We start from the raw sequence: 23212 nt of genomic DNA, 5'->3' as shown, positions 1-23212 counted from the left end.
AGAATCTAAGAAACACGCACACACAATCAAAAGGAAGAAACAGACCCATAAATACAGAGAACAAACTGACGATTGCCAGAGGGAGGAGGATGGGCAAAATGGGGGAAAGGGAGATGGAGACACAGGCTTCCAGTTATGGAATGAATAGGTCATGTAGATAAAAGGTACAGGACAGGGAATCCAGTCAAGGATATCATAATAGTGTTGTATGGTGACAGTAGCTACACTTGTGGGCAAAATATAAAGACTTGTTGAATCACTATGTTGAATGTCTGAAACTAATGTAGCATTGTGTTAACTATACTTCAAAACAAAACAAAACACCTCTCCAGGTGATAACTAATGTGCAACCGAGATTGAGAAATATCGCCTGAGGGCTTCCACGGGTTTACTTGTTCCTTGTAGAACCTGTGTACTTATTCTTTCTTTTTTTTTCTAAATGCTTATTATACCAATCATACATAGTCATTGAACAAAATCTAGAAAAGAAAGAAGGAAGGAAGGGAAGGAAGGGAAAGGAAGAGAAGGGAAGGAGGGATGCCTGGGTGGCTCCTTGGTTAAGCTTCTGCCTTCAGCTCAGGTCGTGATCCCAGGGTCCTGGGATCCAGCCCGTCATAGGGCTCCCTGCTCCGCAGGAAGCCTGCTTCTCCCTTTCCCACTCCCCCTGCTTGTGTTCCCTCTCTCGCTCTCTCTGTCAAATAAATAAATAAAATCTTAAAAAAAAAGAAGGAAGGAAAGGAAAGAAAGAAAAAAAGGAAGCAAGGACGGAAGGAAGAAAGAAAGAAGAGAAAAAAAGAAAGAAAGGGTGTTGATACAAACTATATAATGTTCCCAGCCGGTGGGTTGAGTTAGCAGGTGATCTCTGCGGCGCTCATACCCCGCCAGCCCGCTAGGGCGGCGCAGCTCGGCGGACCGCCATCCCCTCGCGGAAGGCGACGCTCTTGGCCTTGGCGGCGGCGCAGTCTCTCCAAGGTGATACTTCCTGCTGGTTTTGCCGCGAGTCCTTGGCCGCTGTTTGTTCTCTGGCTGTAGCTAGTTTTGCGGCGGGCGGCTGGCCATGGAGCGCCCGGGGCCCAGTGAAGGTGGGTTCCGTGGGGCGATGCCAGGAAGGGCGGGAAGGGCCAGGGGACGTCGAGGTCGCCGCACTAACGAGCCCTTCTCCTCCTCCTCTTGCCCCAGTGACAGGTTCAGACGCGGCGGGACCGGATCCGCAGCTGGCGGCAACCATGGGCTTCACGGGGTTCGGTGAGTGACTGTCTTAACGCCTAGCCCCGTCTCCTTTTGCAGAGGTTTTAAGAACCGCAGGTTGAGAGAGGAGGCCCAGCTGTCACCTCTGTTCCGCACCCTCCACTGTGCCAAGCCCTAGTTACTTTGGCTCTAGTGTATGCCTTGCAACCTTCTCGGTAGCCTCTTTCCCATCCGTTTTCGAATTCTTGCTTGTCTGTTGGGACCAGTTCAGGTGACACGTATGGGAAGCCTTGTGGGAAAGATAGCTTTGTGACCTATGCTGTGGACGGTGTTGGTTAGTGGAGGGAGTTGTCTTTTTGTGTCCTGAGACGGAGAGCTAGCCACTGACTGTGGTCTGTAATGAGATGGCCTTTCTGGCATCAAGTGGGCCATTAAGTGATATTATAACGGTTATTAAATCCTTTTTGATTCAGGCCTTTCTTCCCCGGAATTGTCCCTTCAGTCTCTCTGTAGAGTCTTGTTATGAGATAAAGAAGGACATTTCAAACAGAGATGTAGTCATCTGTTGAAAACATTACTGCTTGTAAGAAACAAATGTAAATTGTCTTCCCATTTCTCTGGTCTTGGATAGGACAAATATCAGGCTAATGTGTCCAGGTCTCTTGTTGGTATTCATAGATCCATTTATTATGGTAATGTCTTCTGCCACATTTTTACTCCTAGGTGGTCATGTTTACAAAAATACTATAGAGTTATGTATTAGTATTGTATTTACTTTTGTGGGTTTTTTTTTAAGATTTTATTTATTTATTTGTCAGAGAGAGAGAGCGCACAAGTGGGCGGAGCGGCAGGCAGAGGAAGAAGCAGCTCCCTGCGAGCAAGGAGCCCAATGCGGGGCTCCATTCCAGGACCGTGGGATTATGACCTGAGGTGAAGGCAGACGCTTAACCGGCTGAGCTACCCAGGCGTCCCTGTTGTATTTACTTTTGTTTCAGTTCTTTAAAATAGTTTCCTCCCTAATTTCAAAAGTAACACATATTAATAGCAGATCTGAAGAACACAAAAAATGAGAAGAAAGTAAAATCCTTAATAACTGCATGACCTAGAAATCAAGACTTAGAAGTTTGTTTTCTATTCTTTTCTGTTGTATATTTATCAAGAAAGTTAACATCATATGTACGTACAATTTTAAATTATTCTTAATTATATACTTTAATTCCTAATACTTTGAGGATTTTTCCTGTTACAACGTGCTCTTCCAAAACATTTTTAATGGCTGAATAGTACATTTAATAGAAGTACCATAATTTTGGCCTACATAGTTTCTAATTCTAACTTTTATTAGTAATAAAAAGAATATAAATAACTTATTTTTTTTTGTAAAAGGAATTTTATGTGTATTTCCATAGGGGAAATTTCTAAAGAAGGGACTATAATAAAAATATAAATATTAAAAAGTAACCAAAACATTGGGTATATATCTTTTTTTATTTTTTAATTTTTTTAGATTTATTTTTTAAGTAGGCGCCACAACCAGCGTGGAGCCCAGCCGGGGGCTTGAACTCATGACGCTGAGGTCAAGAGTCTTACGCTTAGGGGCGCCTGAGTGGCTCAGTTGTTGGGTGACTGCCTTCGGTTCAGGTCATGATCCTGGAGTCCCAGGATCGAGTCCTGCATCGGGCTCCCTGCTCAGCAGGGAGTCTGTTTCTCCCTCTGACCCTCCCCCCTCTCATGTGCTCTCTATCTCTCAAATAAAATCTTTACCAAAAAAAAAAAAAAAGTCTTACGCTTAACGGACTGAGCCACCCAGGTGCTCCTGGGTATATAGTTTTGAAAACTGATTGATACATTTTGTCATAATGCCCTTCAGAAAGGTTGTTTCATTTTATAGCAAAGTCAGTATTATGTAAGAATGACATTTTTATCATATTCTTACTAACACGGGGTAGACATTATTTAAAAAAAAAGCAATGAAAACAAATATAATATTGCTTCCAAGCTCATTCACGTTGCCAGAATTCGGTTTCTTGTAGTTTTAGGGCTGAGGCCTCTGTTTCCTTATTTGCTGTCAGGTGGGAGTCTCTTAGTTTCTTTTTTTTTTTTTTTTAAAGATTTTATTATTTGTTTGACAGAGACACAGTTAGAGAGGGAACACCAACAGGGGGAGTGGGAGAGGGAGAAGCAGGCTTCCCGCCGAGCAGGGAGCCCGATGCGGGGCTCAATCCCAGGACTCGGGGATCATGACCTGAGCCGAAGGCAGACGCTTAACGACTGAGCCAATTAGGCGCCTGAGTCTCTTAGCTTCTTAAGGTCCTCGCGTTCTTGTCATCTTACTGTCGTCATCTGAAAATGAGCTAGCGTTTCCAGTCCTTCTCACACTTCACACCTCTCCGACTTCAGCTGTTTCTGTTCTCCATCTTTGCTCGTAAGGGCTTCTGTGATTAGACTGGGCCAACCAGGATAATCTGTTTTAAAGTCCATAACCTTAATTAGATCTACAAAGTCCCTTTTGCCCTATAATTTAACATATTCCTGGGTTCCAGAGGTTAGGGTATGAACATTCTCCATTCTGTCTATGACCAGTGTTGTAGATTTAAGGGGTAAAGTCCAGGTGAATTAGAGGAGGATGGGAAAGTTGGCTGTTTAATGATGAGCCTGTTGTTAAAAATTCCCTGGGAAGTAAACTCTTTCTTCCTAGGTATTTTTCTTGTAGTCAGGCTACAAATTAAACAGACTAAATGGTTATCAAGCATTTAATAAGCGTTTATTGAGTACCTAAAGTTTGGCCAGCTTAGTGCAAGAAGATCACAGTTTGCTACTTATTTCTGTTTAGGAAAAAAAGCTCGCACTTTTGATTTGGAAGCAATGTTTGAACAAACACGAAGAACAGCTGTGGAAAGAAGTCGGAAAACACTGGGTAAGCAGTTTTGGCTCTTTTATTGGTTTAAATACTATATACAACTTACACAAGTACATTGACAGTTATAAGACTGAAAAAAAATGCAAAGTTGTTTTTTTTTAAGATTTTATTTTTTGACAGAGAGAGAGAGAGAGAGAGACAGTGAGAGAGGAAACACAAGCAGGGGGAGTGGGAGAGGGAGAAGCAGGCTTCCCGCAGAGCAGGGAGCCCGATGTGGGGCTCGATCCCAGGACCCTGGGATCATGACCCGAGTTGAAGGCAGACACTTAGTGACTGAGCCACCCGGGCGCCCCTCAAGGTTGTTAAAAGACCAAATGTGCTGGTTCCTTTGGAAGCAGAGGTTATTTTTTTTTTAGCATGGTAAAAGTTGCATCTAAGTAGGATAAGAAAGTCTGAATGCTAAAATCTTTTTGAAGTGTGTGCTATGAACAAACAGGGATTCTAAATTAATTTATAAGAATCAGAATAGAAGTTTCTTTGTTACCTCTCCTTCCACCTTTATGTGATTTTCATTTCATTTTTTTCTTTTCCTGCTTACAGCGGAACCAGTATTTGGAAGGCTGGGCGAGAGGTGGCTCTCAGAGCTGTGTGCACCGCTGACTGTTGACTCAGACAGTATAGACAGTTGAGACAGACAGTGAATGTGGCTGCTCGTGAGCCCCTGCATTCATGAGTTGTATCACACATTTAATGAAGGCCTTAGTTTCCAGACTGTCTGGTGTGATACCAGGTGGTTGGCAATTCTGAGTACCACCTTAGGGTCTTCCAAGTAGACGGACTCCTCTACTGCTTTGTTTCTTGTTTTTTTTAAAGATTTTATTTAATCATTTGACAGAGAGCGCACAAGCAGGGGGAGTGGCAGGCAGAGGGAGAGGGAGAAGCAGTCTCCCTGCTGAGCAAGGAGCCTGATGCGGGGCTCGATCCCAGGACCCCGGGATTATGACCTGAGCCGAAGGCAGACCCTTAACCGACTGAGCCACCCAGGCGCCTCTCTGCTGCTGTCTTCGGATGTGACTCAGATCATTCTTAACAGCAAAAGGATAGATGTATCTTGATAGCGCAAAAGGGGCTAGAAATCAGACCGGACTTCTGGAAAAATTTAAGTGAATGTTGTTCTGGTGATTGTCCTTTTTGGGTTTTATTTATTTTTTTTTATTTTTTATTTTTTTTAAGATTTTATTTATTTATTTGACAGAGAGAGAGAGATAGAGCAGGAACACAAGCAGGGGGAGTGGGAGAGGGAGAAGCAGGCTTTCCGCAGAGCAGGGAGCTCGATGCGGGGCTCAATCCCAGGACCCTGGGATCATGATCTGAACCGAAGGCAGACGCTTAACGACTGAGCCACTCAGGCTCCCCTAACCACTTAATTTTTAAATTAAGCATTTTAGTGAATGCTTATGCTATTAGAGTATAGCTCTCTTGTATTTACGTCTTCCAGCTTGTGATAACAAAACACTTGGAACAGAGATTGTCTGTTCACCTAAGTAAGTTTTATAGTTCCCTGTACCATGCCTTGAAAGAGAAGTCCTCGATATATACTTGAGAAGATTGAATTTAGAACTCTAATACTGCCTTTTAAAGAATAAATTCTGCTTCTTTGGAGAATGTTTTAAAATGGCTTCGTCCATTGTATAGAGCTTCGGACTTGGAGTTGGAGGACCTAGGTTTGAGGGTCAGCTGCACATCCTACTAGAGATAACGTGTGGATTTTCAAATATCAGATCCTTAATTTCCTCATCTCTTAGGTGGAAGTGATAGTAAGGAATCCCTTAGAAGGTTCTTAAAGGGATTAAGATGTTGGGCATAGTACCTTTTAAACAGTAAAGTACTTTAAAAATATCACTTTTAACTCTTAAATAGCTTTTCTTAGTAAAGCATGTATGCATTTAGCACCTAAGGGGAATTACAGTGAACAGTTACTAGATTTTTAAAATTTGAAAAATCATCTCAAGACCAAGTTCTCCTGTGATGTTTGTGGCTGAATTAAATGTGTTGAACTTTGTTGATTTAGTATCATATCCTCGGACTTGGACTCCTGTTTTTACCAGTGATCTAAATACATGAATCCAAAGTTTCACTTATTTTTCTTGAAAGTTCAAAAATTGCGATATGGGCATTATTTATGTCGTGATTGGATTAGAGATTGGCATTGACATTAGACTTGAGGAAAATAATTCGTATGGTTCTCCCCCACCCCCCACTGTCCCTTTTAATAGAAAGTTTGTCTGTGTATATGTATATGAACTGTTTTGGTTGGTAAGTGCTCTCGTAGAAAGGATGAATTACTCTAAAACCTCAATAAAGTATGCATTATGTTAAATGTCAAGAAATAATGGTACAATTGGTTTTTTTTTAAAGTGTTTTCTTTAAGATTTTATTTATTTATTTATTTATTTATTTATTTATTTATTAGAGAGAGAGAGAGAGAGCACCAGCGAGCAGGAGGGGTGGGAGGGGCAGAGGGAGACTCATGCTCTCTGCTGAGCAGGGAGCCTGAAACAGGACTCGATTCTGGGACCCCGGGATCATGACCTGAGCTGAAGGCAGACGCTTAACCCACCGAGCCACCCAGGCACCTCTGTATGTTTTATTTTTCTGAAAGGTCTAATAAGTATGTCTAGGACATACGTAAGACATAGGTCCTTTTTTAGAGCTATAATACTATGAGGAGATAAATGGGGAAGAAAAATTTGTTCAAATGCGTATTTTGGGTGTGCATGTGTTTTATTTATTAAAAATTATTAGAGCACCAGCGAGTGTGTGCATGGGGAAGGGGGGAGCAGAGAGAGTGGGAGAAGCAGACTCCTCGCTGAGCAGGGAGCCCGTGGAAGAGGGATGGTGGCACCAGAGGGCTCAGTCCCAGGACCCCGAGATCCTGACCTGAGCCAAAGACAGAGGCTTAACTGACTGAGCACCCAGGTACCCCTGGGTATGCCTGTGCTTTAGATTGATTTATGAACCTTCTCTGGGGTAGGACAGGAAACAATATCTTTGAAAAAACAGTTAAGATAGGATTTGAATATGATTTCAATGGATGATTTAGTGATCCTGAAAAGAAAAACTGTCCTAGAGATTTTAGAAATTAGAAAAGCTTAAAGAATTGTGTGTGTGTGTGTGTGTGTGTGTGTGTGTGTGTGTACGTACGTGTATGTATGTACGTACCTGAAATGGTCTTCCTACCTGGTTAAATCCTATCTCATCCTTTAAGGCCTCACACATATTTTACTTTTTCTAGGAATTTTTTGAAAACCTGTCTGGACATAATAATTGTTTCCTGCCTTTGTTTCCATAACACTTTAAAAAATACTATAAATTTTATCCTAATATTGTTTACGTATTGAGGATAAGAACCTTGTTTTCACTCTTATACTTACAGTGCCTAGTAAAGCTTAGTACATAATAGTTACATCCCTAAATATTTAATGAAGAAATGTAATTAATGTAGTTAAAATGTTCTTATTTTTTAATTTCCTAGTATTTTGGCATTAAATATTTATAATTAAATGTAGATTTACATGAAATTGGTAGGCTAGTGAATTGTTTTAAGTTAGAGTAACAAAATGATTTAGCCAGATTTAAGTCCCACGGGTAAAAAGAATATCATGATTAGAAAACATTTATTCTAGCTTATATTTACAGTAATTTTATTTCCTTTACATTTTATCTTAAGTCTCATTTCTTCCTTTAAGTGATTGCTATAATGATTGGCTCTGAGATTTTCACGTGCCAAATTACATTCCTTTGAGTCTGCAATTTGTGTGAATGAGCCCAGATGGGAGATGATCGTTTTGGATAGTTTGCTGTTCCCTAGACAAAAATTGCATACATATGGAGGAGCTTTTGCAGAAATGGCTATCCAAAAATTGGTTACTGTTTGAAAGTAGAGAAGAATAAAATCAGGTGTTTGGAAGAATAAAATTAGGTGTTGGGTAGTAGATTAATTCACTTTGGTTAAGGGAAGATACAGAGCATTTTTACAGTGCTTACAGTGTGCTTGGTTCCACATTTGATGAAAATGCATGAAATGATACCCTTTGCAGGGAGTTACAGACTACTGAATTCTGTTTGGTTTTGGTTTTTGTCCTCACTTAACAATGAGGAAGAAATTTTTTTTCCCCTCTAAAATGTCTTAAACCCGTTTTTTATCTTTATCCCTTACTTTAATGAAGCAACAGGTGATGGCAGGAAACTCTCTGATTAGAAAATCCTGGCCAGTGTTTAAAAAAATAGTTAAAGTTTTAAATTAAAAAAATTAGATGCTTGGGGATGCCTGGGTGGCTCAGTCTGTTAAGCCTCTGCCTTCCGCTCAGGTCATGATCCCAGGACTCTGGGATCAGAGTCCAGCAGTGGGCTCCTTGCTCCTCAGGGAGCCTGCTTCTCCCTCTGCCTGCCACTCCCCCTGCTTGTGCTCGCATGCTCTCTCTCTCTCTCTCTCTGACAAATAAATAAATAAATAAAATCTTTAAAAAAAATTAGATGCTTTACTAGGTACAAGTAGTTTGGAGTATTTATCCTCTGGTGAGGAACTCTAGTTGGACAGGTAAGCGGCTCAGTTTCCAGATAGTCTGGCTACAAGCATGCAGTAAAGGACTGGGCTTTGGAGAGAAAGGCAGGCAAACTATTATATAAGGTAGGTGGTGCTCACTGGGTAATTTTAGTGTCTAAGAAAGTCTGGTCACATCTTGGAAAGATCAAGTTGTAGAGCCTCAGTTCACTGCTTGGGGACTTCATAGCTTTGTTACTTTTCTGTGGCATAGATTTCTCAAATGTGGAGTGAAAATAATAGTACCTGCATCAACTGTATTGTATAATTGAAATTTGCTAAGACAGTAGAACTTAAATGTTTTCACTTAAAAAAGGGTGAATATGTGGGGTGATAGATCTGCTCGTTGACTCCATGGGGAGAATCTTCTCGTAATGTAGATGTATATTAAATCATCACATTGTGCACTTTAAATATTTTACAATTTTGTCAATTATACCACAAGCTAAAAAAAATAGTACCTACTTCAGAGGTTGTTGTGATGATTAAAGGAGCTGATTTATAGGCAGTGCTTAAAACAGTACCTGATACATAGTAAGCTCCATGTAAGTATTAGCAGCTATTATATTTATTAAATTAAGGTTGTTACAAGGTGGTTACTTGCAAAGAAGTCCTAGAAGATCTGATTAAAAATGGCTCAAATAAGAAAAACTTAGTGTTACACATGAAAACAACTCTGGAATGGGGCTCTTCCATCTTCTGAGTCCTAACATGAAGAATTTTAAGTTTTTTCCCCCCTTTTTCTGCTTTGCCAGTTTCAGGGTATTGGCTTAGTTTAAGCCAACTGCCCTCATGACTGGAAATTGTAGGTGAAATTTTGTTACATGCGGATGACCATATCCACAGGCTGAAAGGATACTGCTTTGTATATATATATATATTTTTAGAAGTAAGAAAACCTTTCTCACATGTTCCTCCACCTGACTTCTCATATCTTATTGGCTGGTATCAGTGTGGAACATTAGTTCCAGAAAACGGCCACTGGCAAGAGCAATATAGTTGATTTGGAATCAAGCTTTACCCCTCTGGGCAGGGAGGGGCCCAGCATCTGCTGAAGCACCTCCTCCCTCTTAACTGGAGAAAATTGTGGGTTTTTTCGGCAAGGGAAAAAGGAAGAAATGGCTAATAATGTACATCTAGGTATTGTTTACTGACTAAGATGAGAAGTGCCCAAGACCAGAGCCTGGGACCGACTGTGCAAGTGTGGTTTCACCCCTAGCCTCGCCCCTCCCACCCTGGAGCGTGTGGAGGGATTGATTGGAGAAGCAGGAGGAGGGTGCGAGCCGTGCAGGCCCACTCTTATATTTAGCATTATCTTCCTTGTTTTTATTTTTTTCAACCTCAGCATCAGAGTGCAGAATTATGTAACCCACCCACCTTAGCCCAGTGGTGAGCACAAAAAATATCAACATGAGCTAGTGCTATAATGTTTGCCTTACCTCTTCCTGTAGAGTTTTATCTTCCCTGTTTGAAATAAAAGGCTGTCTAGTTACAAACATCTGTTTGTTATCTTCTTGTTTCTTATCCTCCATATCCTATCAACAAAAGACCCTAAAGAGTACAACATTCCAATTAATAAGTGCCTTTTGATACTGTTTAACTTTAGGTGTATTATTTTTTCATTATTAAGAAAAAATGTTAAAGATTATCTCAGGTTAGTGAGGGTGGTGGTAGTTGAGAACCAGACTATTCATATAATTCATTTCCTTCCTGTGTGCCCCCCAATTGTAGAGTGACATTATCAGAAGAAAAAGATCAAATTTCTTTGGATAATTTTTTTTTGTGTTTCCAAGGTAAATAACTCTAGAAATCTGAAATTTTCTCATGATTTTTGTGGGAAGTCCCTTACTACAAATCCAGTGGGGGAAATTCAGAAGTGAACAAAATTCTGATTTTATAGTTAAAATATTAAAAATAATAATAGTGAAATTACCTAAACTCTTACCTTTGGATACTTTATTTTTTACTTATCACCTTCCACATCTTTTTATTTTATTTAATTAATTTTTTAAAGATTTTATTTATTTCAGAGAGATAGCAAGAGAGACCACAAGCAGGAGGCAGGGAGAGGGAGAGGGAGAAGCAGACTCCTTGCCAAGCAGGGAGCCCAACTCAGGCTAGATCTCAGGATACCGGGATCATGACCTGAGCCAAAGGCAGAAGCGTAACCGAGCCACCCAGGCGCCCCTCTTTTTATTTTTTTAAATTTTTATTTTTTAAGATTTTATTTTTAACTAATCTCTATACCCAATGCGGGGCTCAAACCCACAACCCTGAGGTCAAGTGTCACATGCTCCAGCGATTGAGCCAGTCAGGTGCCCCTCTTAGTGCAGTGTCATTCATACACTAATCACATGCTAATTTAGCTTAGCGTATCTGTTGTTAATTTCCCAGATTTCTATATTTTCCATCACTATTTTTATTGGCTGTATTTAATTAAATTAATTAATTTTTAAAAGATTTTATTTATTTGTCAGAGAGAGAGATACAGAGCACAAGTAGGGGGAGCGGCAAGAAGAGGGAGAAGCAGGCTCCCTGCTGAGCAGGAACCCGGATGCGGGGCTCGATCCCAGGACTCCGGGAGCATGCCCGAGCTGAAGGTAGACGCTCACTGACTGAGCCACCCATGTGTCCCTATTGGCTGTATTTTATGTTGATATACAGTAGTTCATTTATTTTCCCAATTTGGGTATTTACGTTGGTAAGTTTTTGCTGTTAACTGGTACCACTCAAAATTACATCTCTTTGAGTATATTAATTTTTAGCCTTTATTAATCCTGACAAATTTTGAAGTCTTAACTATTGGAAATTTTTAAAAACCTTTTCAGAAGCAAGAGAAAAAGAGGAAGAAATGAACAGAGAGAAAGAATTAAGAAGGCAAAATGAAGATATTGAACCAACATCATCGGGCTCACATGTAGTCAGAGATTGCTCCAAATCATCTTCCAGGTGCTTGACTTTCTCAAAAAGATTCTATTAAACTATCATTCCCATTTAGGTGTTTAATCTTAGATAATGAAACTGGTAGTTTTGCAAAGAAAAAAAGAGGATAAAGACTGATTTTGTTCTAAGAAACTGATTTCTTTTTCTTTTTTTTTTTTAAGGTTTTTATTTACTGTCAGAGGGAGAGAGAGCACAGAAGCTGGGGGAGTGGCAGAGGGAGAAGCCGGCTTCCTGCTGAGCAGGGAGCCTGATGCGGGGCTCGATTTCAGGACCCTGGGATTATGACCTGAGCTGAAGGCAGACGCTTAACTGACTGAGCCACGCAGGCATCCCTATTTAAGGACTTTTTTTTTTTAAAGATTTTATTTATTTTTTGACAGAGACACAGCAAGAGAGGGAACACAAGCAGGGGGAGTGGGAGAGGGAGAAGCAGGCTTCCTGCAGAGCAGGGAGCCCGATGCAGGGCTCGATGCAGGGCTCGATGCAGGGCTCGATGCAGGGCTCGATCCCAGGACCCTGGCACCATGACCTGAGCTGAAGGCAGACGCTTAACGACTGAGCCACTCAGGCGCCCCTATTTAAGGACTTTTAAAGGCCTTTTTGCCAGTGGCTTTCTTATATTAGGAAGAAAAAAACAGTAAAAAATATAGGCAGGAGAAAACTGTTAAGTAACTTTTTTCTTCATTGAGGCATCTTGAAGTTTTGTAATTTTTGCATAATTTTAATTGCCTTAAGGCTATACATTTTTTCATGTGATTTTGATGTCTTTTAAAAAATAAAATGTGATTATTTCTTTCTCCACTTGAATTTGGACCTCATGCTTTCTATGTATATTGATAAACTTGTTAGATTTGATATATTTTCTTGTTCTCTAGCTTTTTAAAAAACTTTAGTTATATCACATTTCATTGTACAAACATTTTTTCATGTGTTTGATCATATTTTAATGTTTTTGGTATCTATTTCTTAGGCAATTATTTTTCCTCAAATAGATTATTATGCTACTTTCTTTTTTCTAGATTAATCAAAATTACTTAAAAATTTTAAATGAGATTATTATGAAGTATTTAAGACTATCAAAAAGATAATAAAAGACTGTACTCACTAGACAAGAAGTAAACTTTTACAGTGAACACTTCTTAGAACTGCCTTCCATTGCATCTCCCTCCCTTCTTGGCAGAAGTAACCAATTTTCCAAACTTAAAATATTTTTCACATCTCTCTTTATAACATTATAACGTATTTCTATATCCCTAAGGCATATATCATATTGTTTTGCATATTTTAAGATCTTTCCCCTTATATGTCTAGTATAGAACTTAGCATATTATATACTGTCATGTACTGTTTTTGTTATGTGTTCTTATATAAGATTATTGACACTGTAAGGTCAGGGATGTTTTTCCCCTTAATTAAACAAAAAGTTTTGGGCACCTGGGTGACTCAGTTGGTTAAGCAACTGCCTTTGGCTCAGGTCATGATCCTGGAGTCCCAGGATCGAGTCCCACATCGGGCTCCCTGCTCAGCGGGGAGTCTGCTTCTCCCTCTGACCCTCTCCCCTCTCGTGCTCTCTCTCTCTCATTCTCTCTCTCGCAAATAAATAAAATCTTAATAAATAAATAAATTAATTAAATTAAATTAAAAAAAAAACAAAAAGTTTTTGCTATGAAGTATGTCATATATATAAAACTTTAGATATCCTGCACTTAAAGTAAAGAGAACAATGAAGTAAATACCCAGTGTAGAGCTTTACGAGTGTGTTTGAAGTTCTCTCTCTGCTCGTATTTCTCTCTCCTCCACTCTGTTTATCCTTCCTTTCTCTTTTTAATAGTTTTATTAGATATAAGTATTCCTAAACAATATGATGTTTTATATGATTTCTTATTTTATATTGATGCTGTTAATGCTGTCATGAGTGTGTTTTTTCAAAAAAAATTTTTTTTATTCAACAAGATTTTTTTAGGGGGGTGGAGAGGAGAGGCAGAGGAAGAGGGGGAAGAGAGAGGACCCTAAGCAGGCTCCATGCCTGGAGCCCGATACGGGGCTTGATCTCACAACCCTGAGATCATGACCTCAGCTGAAATCAAGAGTTGGACACTTAACCAGCTGAACCACCCAGACACCCCACAACAAGATATTTTTGAGATAGTCATGTTGACAGATGAGGCTATAGTTCATTCATATTCGATGCCGTTTGGTTTTCCTTTTAGAAATATACTGCAATTTTTCCAATTTCTAGTCAATTTAGGTTGCTGTTTTTCTATATTATCATAAAATATGTTTTTAGTGACTGCCTTGTAGCTATCCTCTGTTGTTTTTTTTAAAGGCCTTATTTATTTAATTAAAAAGAGAGAGTGTGTGTGTGTATTTGTGTGTGTGTGTGTGTGTGTGTGTGTGTGTGTGTGAGCCGGTGGGGGGGTGCAAGGGGAGTGGTGAGGAGCAGAGGCAGAGACGGAATCTCAAGCAGAGTCTGCGCTGAGCATGGAGCCCATTGTGGGTCTCTATCTCACGACCCCAAGATCATGACCTGAGCCGAAATCAAGAGTCAGATGCTTAACGGACTGAGCCACCCAGGCGCCCCATCGTCCTCTGTTTTATATGTACAAAAGTTCCTCTTTCTTCCTCCCTCCTTTCCTTTCATAGAAGCTTACTGAATACATCACAAGGGAGTGGTCAGGGCAGTGACGGAGAGACTGTCTGCTGTACAAAAGTTTCTTTAGAGCATATATCTAGTCGTAGACTTGGTAGGTCTTTGACTTAAATACATATTTATCTTTACCAGATTTGGCTCAGTTATCTTCTAAAGCGTTTATATCCATTTACATTACCACCAGCAGAGTGCAACAGTTTCTGTTGCTCCACATCCTTGCCCACACCCATTATTGTTACACATTTGTATTTTTGCCAGTCTAATTGTTGTGAAGTGATACCTTTATGGTGTTGATTTGCATTTTGCTGGTTACTAGTGTAGTTGTGCATCATTTTAAAAGTTTTTTTTTAAATATATTTTTTCTTCTGAAGATACAGTAAGAACTGTATGGTCTGCAAGATTTTCTACTGAGGTGCTTGATGTTTATTATTATTAGTTTTTATTTTTCAATGGTGTTTTTTAAATAGAAGTTTCAAATTTTAATGTGTTATTGTTTACTAATCTTCTTTTGTGGTGTTTCTGTGTTTCTTTTTTTTTAAAGATTTATTTATTTGAGAAAGAGAGCGCGTGCACTGGGGGAGGAGCAGAGGGGAAGGGAGAGAAGCAGGCTCCTTGCTGAACTTGGAGCTTGGTGCAGGGCTGATTCCACGACCCTGAGATCACCACCTGAGTGGAAACCAAGAGTCCAGTGCCCAATGGAATGAGCCACCCAGGCATCCCTTTGGTGTTTTTGTGTTTTAAGGAATGAGTCCTTACACTGAAATCATAAAATAATTTCCTGTTTTTTTTTTAAGATTTTATTTATTGGGGCACCTGGGTGGTTCAGTTGGGTAAGCATCTGCCTTTGGTTTAGGTCAAGATCTTGGGGTCCTGGGATCGAACCCCGCATCAGGCACCCTGATCAGCAGGGAGTCTGCTTCTCCCTCTCCCTCTGCCTTTCCCCCACCCAATCGTGCTCTCGCTTGTGGGTGCTCTCTCTCTCTCTCTCTCTCTCAAATGAATAAATACAAAATCTTTAAAAAATGATTTTATTTATTTGAGAGAGTGTGTGCCTGCATGAGCAGGGGGGAGGGGCAGAGGGAGAAGCAGACACCCTGCTGAGCAGGGAGCCCAACCTAGGGCTCAATACCAGATCTTGACCCGAGCCCATGGCAGAAGCTTAACCAACTGAGTCACCCAGGCGCCCCAGCTTCCTATGTTTTTTTCGTTTCGTGTTTCATATTTAGGTCTTTAATCAATGTTGAATTGCTTTTTATAGGTAATGATGAAGTTGTCATCCAGTTCTATTTTTCCTTCATGTGGATAATCAGTTTTCCCAGCCCCTTTATTTTTGTTTTTTGAAAAATTTTACTTAATAGACTTTATTTTTTAGATCAGTTTTAGGCTCATAGCAAAATTGAGCAGAAGGTACAGAGGTTTTTTTCCATATACCCCCTGTCCTCCTACATTCATAGCCTCCCTTATCATCATCAACATCCTCCACTAGAGTGGTACATTTGTTAGAATTGATGAACCTATGCCGACATGTGATCATCACTTAGAATCCGTAGTTTACATGACGGTTCACTCTTTGATGTTGTACGTTCTATGGGTTTGGACAGTTATGTAATGACATGTAGCCATAGTATCAGTCAGAGTAGTTTCAGTGCCCTTAACATCCTCTGTGCTCTACCTATTCATTTTTGCCTCCTCCTAACTCCTAGCAACCACTGATATTTTAAATTTTTATTGAAGTAATTTATACACATTACAGAATCAAACATTATAAAGCTTCATTTTTCCCTGTTAATTCTTGCTTCCCAGAGAAAATTATTTAAGTTTTTTTTTCATCTTTTATTTACCTCCATATTTCTAAATCGTAACTTTTGTGTCTGGCTTCTTTCACTTTGTAAGATATTTTCAAGGTTCATGTTTTATCAGAACTTCATTCCTTTAAATGGCTGAATAGGATTCCAGTGTATGTGTATACCACACTTTGTTTATCCATTTGTTGATGAACATTTGGATTGTTTTCATTTTTTTTTTTTTAAAGATTTTATTTGGCAGAGAGAGAGAGACACAGTGAGAGAGGGAACACAAGCAGGGGAGTGGGAGAGAGAGAGAAGCAGGCTTCCCGCTGAGCAGGGAGCCCGATGCGGGGCTCGATCCCAGGACCCCAAGATCATGACCTGAGCCGAAGGCAGACGCTTAACGACTAAGCCACTCAGGCGCCCCTAGATTGTTTTCACCTTTTGAATACTGTGAATGCAATGAACATTAGTGTACAAGTATATGTTTTTGAGTCTTTGTTTTTAATTCTTTTGAATATGTACCTAGGAGTGGAATTTATGGGTCATATGGTAATTTTATGTTTAACTTTCTTTTTTGAGGAATTGCCAAACTGTTACACAGTGTTTACACCATTTTACATTCTTATCAGCAAGGTATGAGGATTCCAGTTTTTTTACATTCTTCCCATTATTTTCCATTTTCTTATGTTTTTATTGTAGTCATCCTAGTAAGTATGAAGTGGTATCTCATTGTTTTTTATTTTCATTTCCCTAATATCTAATGATGTTGAGCATCTTTTGATGTGTTTATTGGCCATTTGCATATATTCTTTGGAGAAATAATGAAGTCCTGTAACCATTTTTAAATTGGATTGTTTGTCTTTCTGTTGTTGAATTATAGGAGTTCTTTATATATTCTGTTTATTAAACTATTATTCTGTATATGATTTGCAGATATTTTCTCCCCTTCTGTAGATTGTCTTTTCACTTTTTTTTTTTTAAGATTTTTTTATTTGTCAAAGAGCAAGCACACAAGCTGTGGGAGTGGCAGGCAGAGGGAGAAGCAGGCTCCCCCTTGAGCCAGGAGCCTGATGCGGGACTTGATCCCAGGACCCTGGGATCATGACCTGAGCTGAAGGCAGAGGCTTAACCGACTGAGCCACTCAGGCGTCCTGTCTTTTCACTTTCTTAAATATTTTGTTTTTTAAGTAAACTCTCTGCCACATGTGGGGCTTGAACTCACAATTCCCAAGATAAAGAGTCACATTCTCTACCAACAGAGCCAGACAGAACCCCTGTCTTTTCACTTTCTCAATAATGTACTTTGATGCATTAAAGTTTTTAGTTTTGATGAAGTCCAACTTACATATTTTTTCTCCTTGTTTTAAGAGTTTTATGGTTTTATTTATTTTTATTTTTTTATTTTTTAAAGATTTTATTTATTTGACAGAGAGAGAGGGAGCACAAGCAGGCAAAGCGGTAGGGAGAGGGAGAAAGAGTCTGCTGAGCAGGGAGCCCGATGTGGGGCTTGATCCCGGCACCCCGGGGTCATGACCTGAGCTGAAGGTAGATACTTAACCAGCTGAGTCACCCAGGTGCCCCAACAACAGAATTATTCTGACACTGAAAAAAGGATAGTGGTATAGGGAATTTTAGGGAAATTGAGCATGTCAGGATTTTTTTAAATCACATTAGCCTTCTTATGTAGCAGTGTGTTTTCTGTTTTATTTTATTCAGCACTCATTGCATGGTGATCATCACTATCTTTAAATGCATACTTGTTATATATAAATTATTTCTTATGATAATTTGAATTTGGTTCTGGAATTCCTCTTCTCTCTTTTTTTAAAATTTTATTTATTTATTTGAGAGAGAGAGGGAGAGAGCATAAGCAGGGGGTTGGGGAGAGGGAGAAGCAGGCTCCCCACTGAGCAGCGAGCTGGATGTGGGGCTCAATCCCAGGCCCCTGGGATCATGACTTAAGCCGAAGGCAGGTGCTTACTGACTGAGCCACCCAGGTGGTGCTCCTCCTCTTCTGCTCTCTTGGCTGTATTTCATTCAGTCCTATCTATTTTAAACACGTTTCAGGCTAGTTTTTTACCTTGTATATTAAGAGTCTTTGTCACAAAACATACAAATAATTTTTTTGAGATCTTATTTTCTTAAGTAATCTCTACACCCAGTGTGGAGCTTGAACCCATAACCCTGAAATTGAGAGTTGCATGTTCCACCAACTGAGGCAGCCAGACACCCCCACAAAACATACAAATAATTAAAAAAAAAACCTAGTGTTGTTAAAATTTGGTTTAGAGGAAGTCATCTAAGACTACCACTTTTATTGGCTTTAAAGAAATAGTATATGGATGGAAGTTACCATTTAAATATCAAATGCTGGAAATAAATATTCTATGAAATATAGCTGTCGGATAGGAAAGAAATAATTGATATATTCCAAATCTGTAAGGTAGGAATTGTTTAGACATTTGCATTTCCTCTAAAGAAATTAGTACCAGGGGCGCCTGGGTGGCTCAATTGGTTGGGTGTCTGTCTTTGGCTCAGGTCATGATCCCAGGGTCCTGGGATTGAGCCCTGAGTTGGGCTGCCTGCTCAGTGGGGAGCCTGCTTGTCCCTCTCCCTCTGTCTGCTGCTCCCCCTGCTTGTGCTCTCTCTCTGTGTCAAATAAATAAAATAAAAAAAAGAAATTGGGGCGCCTGGGTGGCTCAGTCGTTAAGCATCTGCCTTTGGCTCAGATCATGATCCCAGGGTCCTGGATCGAGCCCCGCATCGGGCTCCCTGCTCCGCGGGAAGCCTGCTTCTCCCTCTCCCACTTCCCCTGCTTGTGTTCCCTCTCTCTCTGTCTCTCTCTGTCAAATAAATAAATAAAATCTTTAAAAAAAGAAAAAGAAATTAGTTACCAGAAACAATGAATTTTTGTTACGAATTTAGTTCCTATATTGAAATTGTATAATTACATATTTAATGCTTAGCTAAACTCTCTTTTAAAAAGTCAGCTGAGGGGCACCTGGGCAGCTCAGTCAGTTCAGCATCGCCTTTGGCTCAGTTTTTGATCCTGGGGTCCTGGGATTGGGCCCCATGTCAGGCTCCCTGCTCAGCGGGGAGTCTGCTTGTCCTTCTCCTGCTGCCACTCCCCCTGCTTGTGCTTTCTCTCTCTCTCTCAAATAAATAAAACCTTAAAAAAATTAAAAGTCAGCTGAGAAAAATATTAGGTTTTGACTCCTCTGTTTTCTTATCAGATACATATTGTTTCTCAGGCTCTGGTTCATATTTTGGTACCACATTGAATTTAGGAGTATTTTAAACATGGAATGTGTTCTGTTTTCTGTCACGGACATTTTTGGACATAATTTCATGGACTTTGTTTTTTGGAAATTGAAAATATGTTAAAAATTGTTTATTTTTTTGGCTTGTATACATTAGAAGCAAAAAGACAGAAATGGAACTAGAAGCTGCATAGAAGCTGATACATTCCATCCAGTTTCGTGTCAGTATTAGGACTGTGTAATCAGCCGTGAAATCAACTTGGATTCATTTAGTTCTTAGTTCAGTGATAGTTAAACTCAGTTAAAGCATAGGTGCTAAAGATTAATGATTTAGAGCTCTCTATGCTCTGAATAATTTTGCATTAAGAAAGTCTGTGATTTCTAAATTAGTATAGCTGGGAGTTTGTGACTTAATGACAAGGGAGAAAATTTTGGAGTGTGACTAATAAAAATCTCTTCAGTCAGTCATTCACCTGTTACTTATTGAGCATCTGTTGTGGGGTAGGCACTACTTTAGGCATTGGGGCTACAGAAATTAGCAAGTCAGATGAGATCTCTGAGCTCATATTGTTGTGGGGTATCTGAGGAGACTGGATAACAGATTATAAACAACGAAGTAACCAGTTAAGTAAGATAATTTAGTGAGGTATATGACAAAGATAAAGTAAGATAATGAAGATAATGGTGACTGATAGGGCTGTGTTTGATAAAGTTTAGAAAGGGGGCATGTAAAGCCTCTTTGAGGAGGTGATACTTGAGGAGACCTGAATGAAGAGAAAGAGGCCCATTTAACAGTCACTGCTCCAGAGGGGACTGCAAGTGCAAAGACCCTCATACTGGACCAAGCTTATCCTATTCAATTTGAAAGAAGGCCTGTGGGGATGTAGCACAGTGAGCTAAACCATGGCAAAAACAAAGAGAAATTCTCTTTGTGGAGGTTTGCTTTCTCCAAGCAAAGATAGGACCCTTTGTATACGGATAACATGTATATAAGTATGTACTCCCTTCAGTATTCAACTTAGATGAAAATCAAAATAAAAATCCCATTTTTTTCTTCAGTGGATATTGAGTGCCTGTTATATGTCAGGCATTGTTTAGGTGCTAGAGACAGCAATGAATGCAACAGAGAGAAATTTCTGCTTTCATGGAGCCTGTATACTAGAAATATTTTAGTAGAAGGTAATAATACTTTGAGTTTTATAAAATATTTGATATATTAATTGATGTAATTAGGAATGCAATTCTCAATCCTTTGGGATGGGGTAGGAGGGAGGGTGGATGGTGGACTTTCAGAATGCCTAGAGGTGTGTGATAAAGACCTTAATGAAAGTGTGTAACAGTTCAGAAGTGTGCTGGGTAGAAAAATAGTTGAGAATCAGTATAATACTCTCTAGTGTAAGATAGTTTTAGAATCCAAGGATGCTACAAAGAACATTTTAGCAACTCAGTAAACTTGAATTAAAACAGAAAACGTTTGTATTTCAGAAAATATATTGAAACGTTTTAGGAGTAATATTAACTTTCTTACATGGCTGGCTTTATTTCCTCCTATGGTAAACAGTGATTGGACTCAGATATAGTGAACAGAAGCATTGCTTATCTTGGGGGTTTTCTTTCTTATGGATGTCGTATTTTGTAGTTGTTCTTCCACATTCCAGTTGTTCTTCTGGCTCTTTATGAGTGAGGATGCCCTAGTGGGCCTCTAACATATAATTACTGTGACTTTAATTTATGTTTAGGTTAAGATAAGTAGATAAAAGAAACTTCTACTTTCTTAAGATAAAATAACATCTGAGTTACACATTTAATGCTTGAATTACAAATTTAACAAATTACACATTAATTAATAAAAATTAAAACTCAGTTGTTAAAAGAGAGGCAGGGTTTCCTGGGAAATCAGTACTATCTCTAGAGTGTGTTCTTTGTTGCAGCAGAGGCAAAGAGTTTCTGTTTCTGTATTTTCAGGGATACAAGCAGCAGTGAGAGTGAGGAGAGTTCTGGTTCTTCTGATGATGAATTAATTGGCCCTCCTTTACCCCTTAAAATGATGAAAGAACCAAGTAATCGTATCGAGGAAGATATCCTTGGTCCTTTACCTCCACCTCTTTATGAAGAAGTAGAAGAAGATGATGATGATGACGGTGATTCAGAGGAGGAGGAAGTAAGTATTTCAGTAGTAATTTAACAATTCACTGGAGTAGTGTAGGGATCAGTTCCCTGCTGTTATTCATGAGTGAGAGCAAATAAAGAACAGTTTTGAGTTTACTACTGATAGCCCTTGTTGAAAGAACTCTAAAGGATGTACTTCAGGAACAAAGAAATATAACTCAAATAATGGGCAGCAGGAAGCAATGTCTTAAAAAAAGGAGTTAATTAATAGACATTTTGTTAAATCTCCATAAGCATTGAGTATAAATAATAGTAATGAATACATTTAGGGTTTTTTTTTTAAGATTTTATTTATTCATTTGAGAGGGAGAGACAGAGCATCAGCAGGGGGAGCAGCAGAGGCAGAGGGAGAAGCAGACTCCCCGCTGAGCAGGGAGCCCAGTGTGGGGCTTGATCCCAGGCAACCCGAGCTGAAGGCAGTTGCTTTACCATCTGAGCCCCCCAGGCACCTCAGGGGGATTTTTTTTTTTTTAAGATTTTTTATTTATTTATTTGACAGAGAGAGAGAGACAGCGAGAGAGGGAACACAAGCAGGGGGAGTGGGAGAGGGAGAAGCAGGCTTCCCGCGGAGCAGAGAGCCCGATGTGGGGCTCGATCCCACGACCCTGGGATCATGACCTGAGCCAAAGACAGATACCTAACAACTGAGCCACCCAGGCGCCCTGTTTTTTGTTTTTTGTTTTTTAAAGATTTTATCTATTTGAGAGAGAGCGCACGTGAGCTCACTCACTCACTTGCATGAGTTGGGGGGAGGGACAGAGGGAGAAGTAGACTTCCCGCTGAGCAGGGAGCCCCACGCAGGGCTCCATCCCAGGACCCATGAAATCAAGATTTGAGCTGAAGGCAGCTGTTTAACCAACTGAGCCACCCAGGTGCCCCGATTTAGGGGGATTTAAAAACAAAGTGGATCTAAAATTATTGTGAGCAATAACATGGAAGATAGGAGAGTGGAATCAGTTCATTCAGTTTGAAGGCCTTGTATTATTTGGGAGGAGGCTAGAGCTATTAATTAACTTCACATTAGTTTAAGGATGCAAGTCGTAATTTTAAGAGTAATTGCCAAAGAATAGAAATAAATTGTATAATCTCAAAATAGTAAAAGAATACATGAAGAAAACCATCAGTATACTTTGTGTATTTGACACCCGGAGTGGATCATTTTTTAATACCACCCTCCTCTGTGGTAAATTATTTTCAGTAATGATTATGAGATGAAACAAATAACGATCAGAAAAGAAACAGCTTTTGCAAATCTGTCAGTGACTTCACAAAATCGGCATTCTTTGCATATTCTTATTCAGTACCAGTGTATCAAATTTGTCAATTTATGTTAATTCATAGTTAATCAAAGAAAGCTTTGTAAAGATTTTTTATTTGTTTATTTTAGAGAGCACGAGAACAGGGGTAGGAGCAGAGGGGGAGGGAGAAAGAATCTCAAGCGGACTCCATGCTGAGGGCGGAGCCAAATGCAGGGCTCAGTCTCATCACCCTGAGATCAATGACCTGAGCGGAAACCAAGAGTCAGATGCTTAACCAACTGAACTACCCAGGCACCCCTAATCAAAGAAAGCTTTTAATTTTAATTTTGAAAAATTTTTTTCACATGAAACATGAGATGTGTGTGTATATGTATGTGTTTTAAGATTCTTTACAGAAAATGCACCCCTTTACTGTGTGCACTACTTCCACTGCAATACTCTTAATGTGCCATTGAAGAAGACTCACCATCATTCCAGTAAAAGACAGAAA

At 39.6% G+C, this 23212-nt stretch overlaps 1 protein-coding gene across 3 annotated transcripts in view; it reads left to right on the top strand.

Annotated features, from left to right (window-relative positions):
* The first annotated feature begins 957 nt into the window (after positions 1-957).
* WDR70 (WD repeat domain 70) overlaps positions 958-23212 on the top strand; it is a 293077-nt gene continuing 270822 nt past the window's right edge. Inside the window, exons 1-5 of one of the 3 annotated variants that reach the window (XM_025867371.2) lie at positions 958-1082; positions 1180-1245; positions 4022-4105; positions 11480-11600; positions 21260-21455. In XM_025867371.2, coding sequence (XP_025723156.1) covers positions 1058-1082; positions 1180-1245; positions 4022-4105; positions 11480-11600; positions 21260-21455 — 492 coding nt within the window. In that variant the 5' untranslated portion in view covers positions 958-1057. Of the gene's footprint in view, positions 1083-1179; positions 1246-4021; positions 4106-11045; positions 11252-11479; positions 11601-21259; positions 21456-23212 lie in introns of those variants that run through there. The other 2 variants (XM_073890980.1, XM_025867372.2) reach the window with 2 other exon arrangements.

This window comes from Callorhinus ursinus, unplaced genomic scaffold, assembly GCF_003265705.2.
Source record: "Callorhinus ursinus isolate GAN/ISIS: 27379988/994484 unplaced genomic scaffold, GSC_fseal_2.0 scaffold3, whole genome shotgun sequence".
Classification (NCBI taxonomy): domain Eukaryota; kingdom Metazoa; phylum Chordata; class Mammalia; order Carnivora; family Otariidae; genus Callorhinus; species Callorhinus ursinus.
This window is presented reverse-complemented; position numbering and strand designations above follow the sequence as displayed.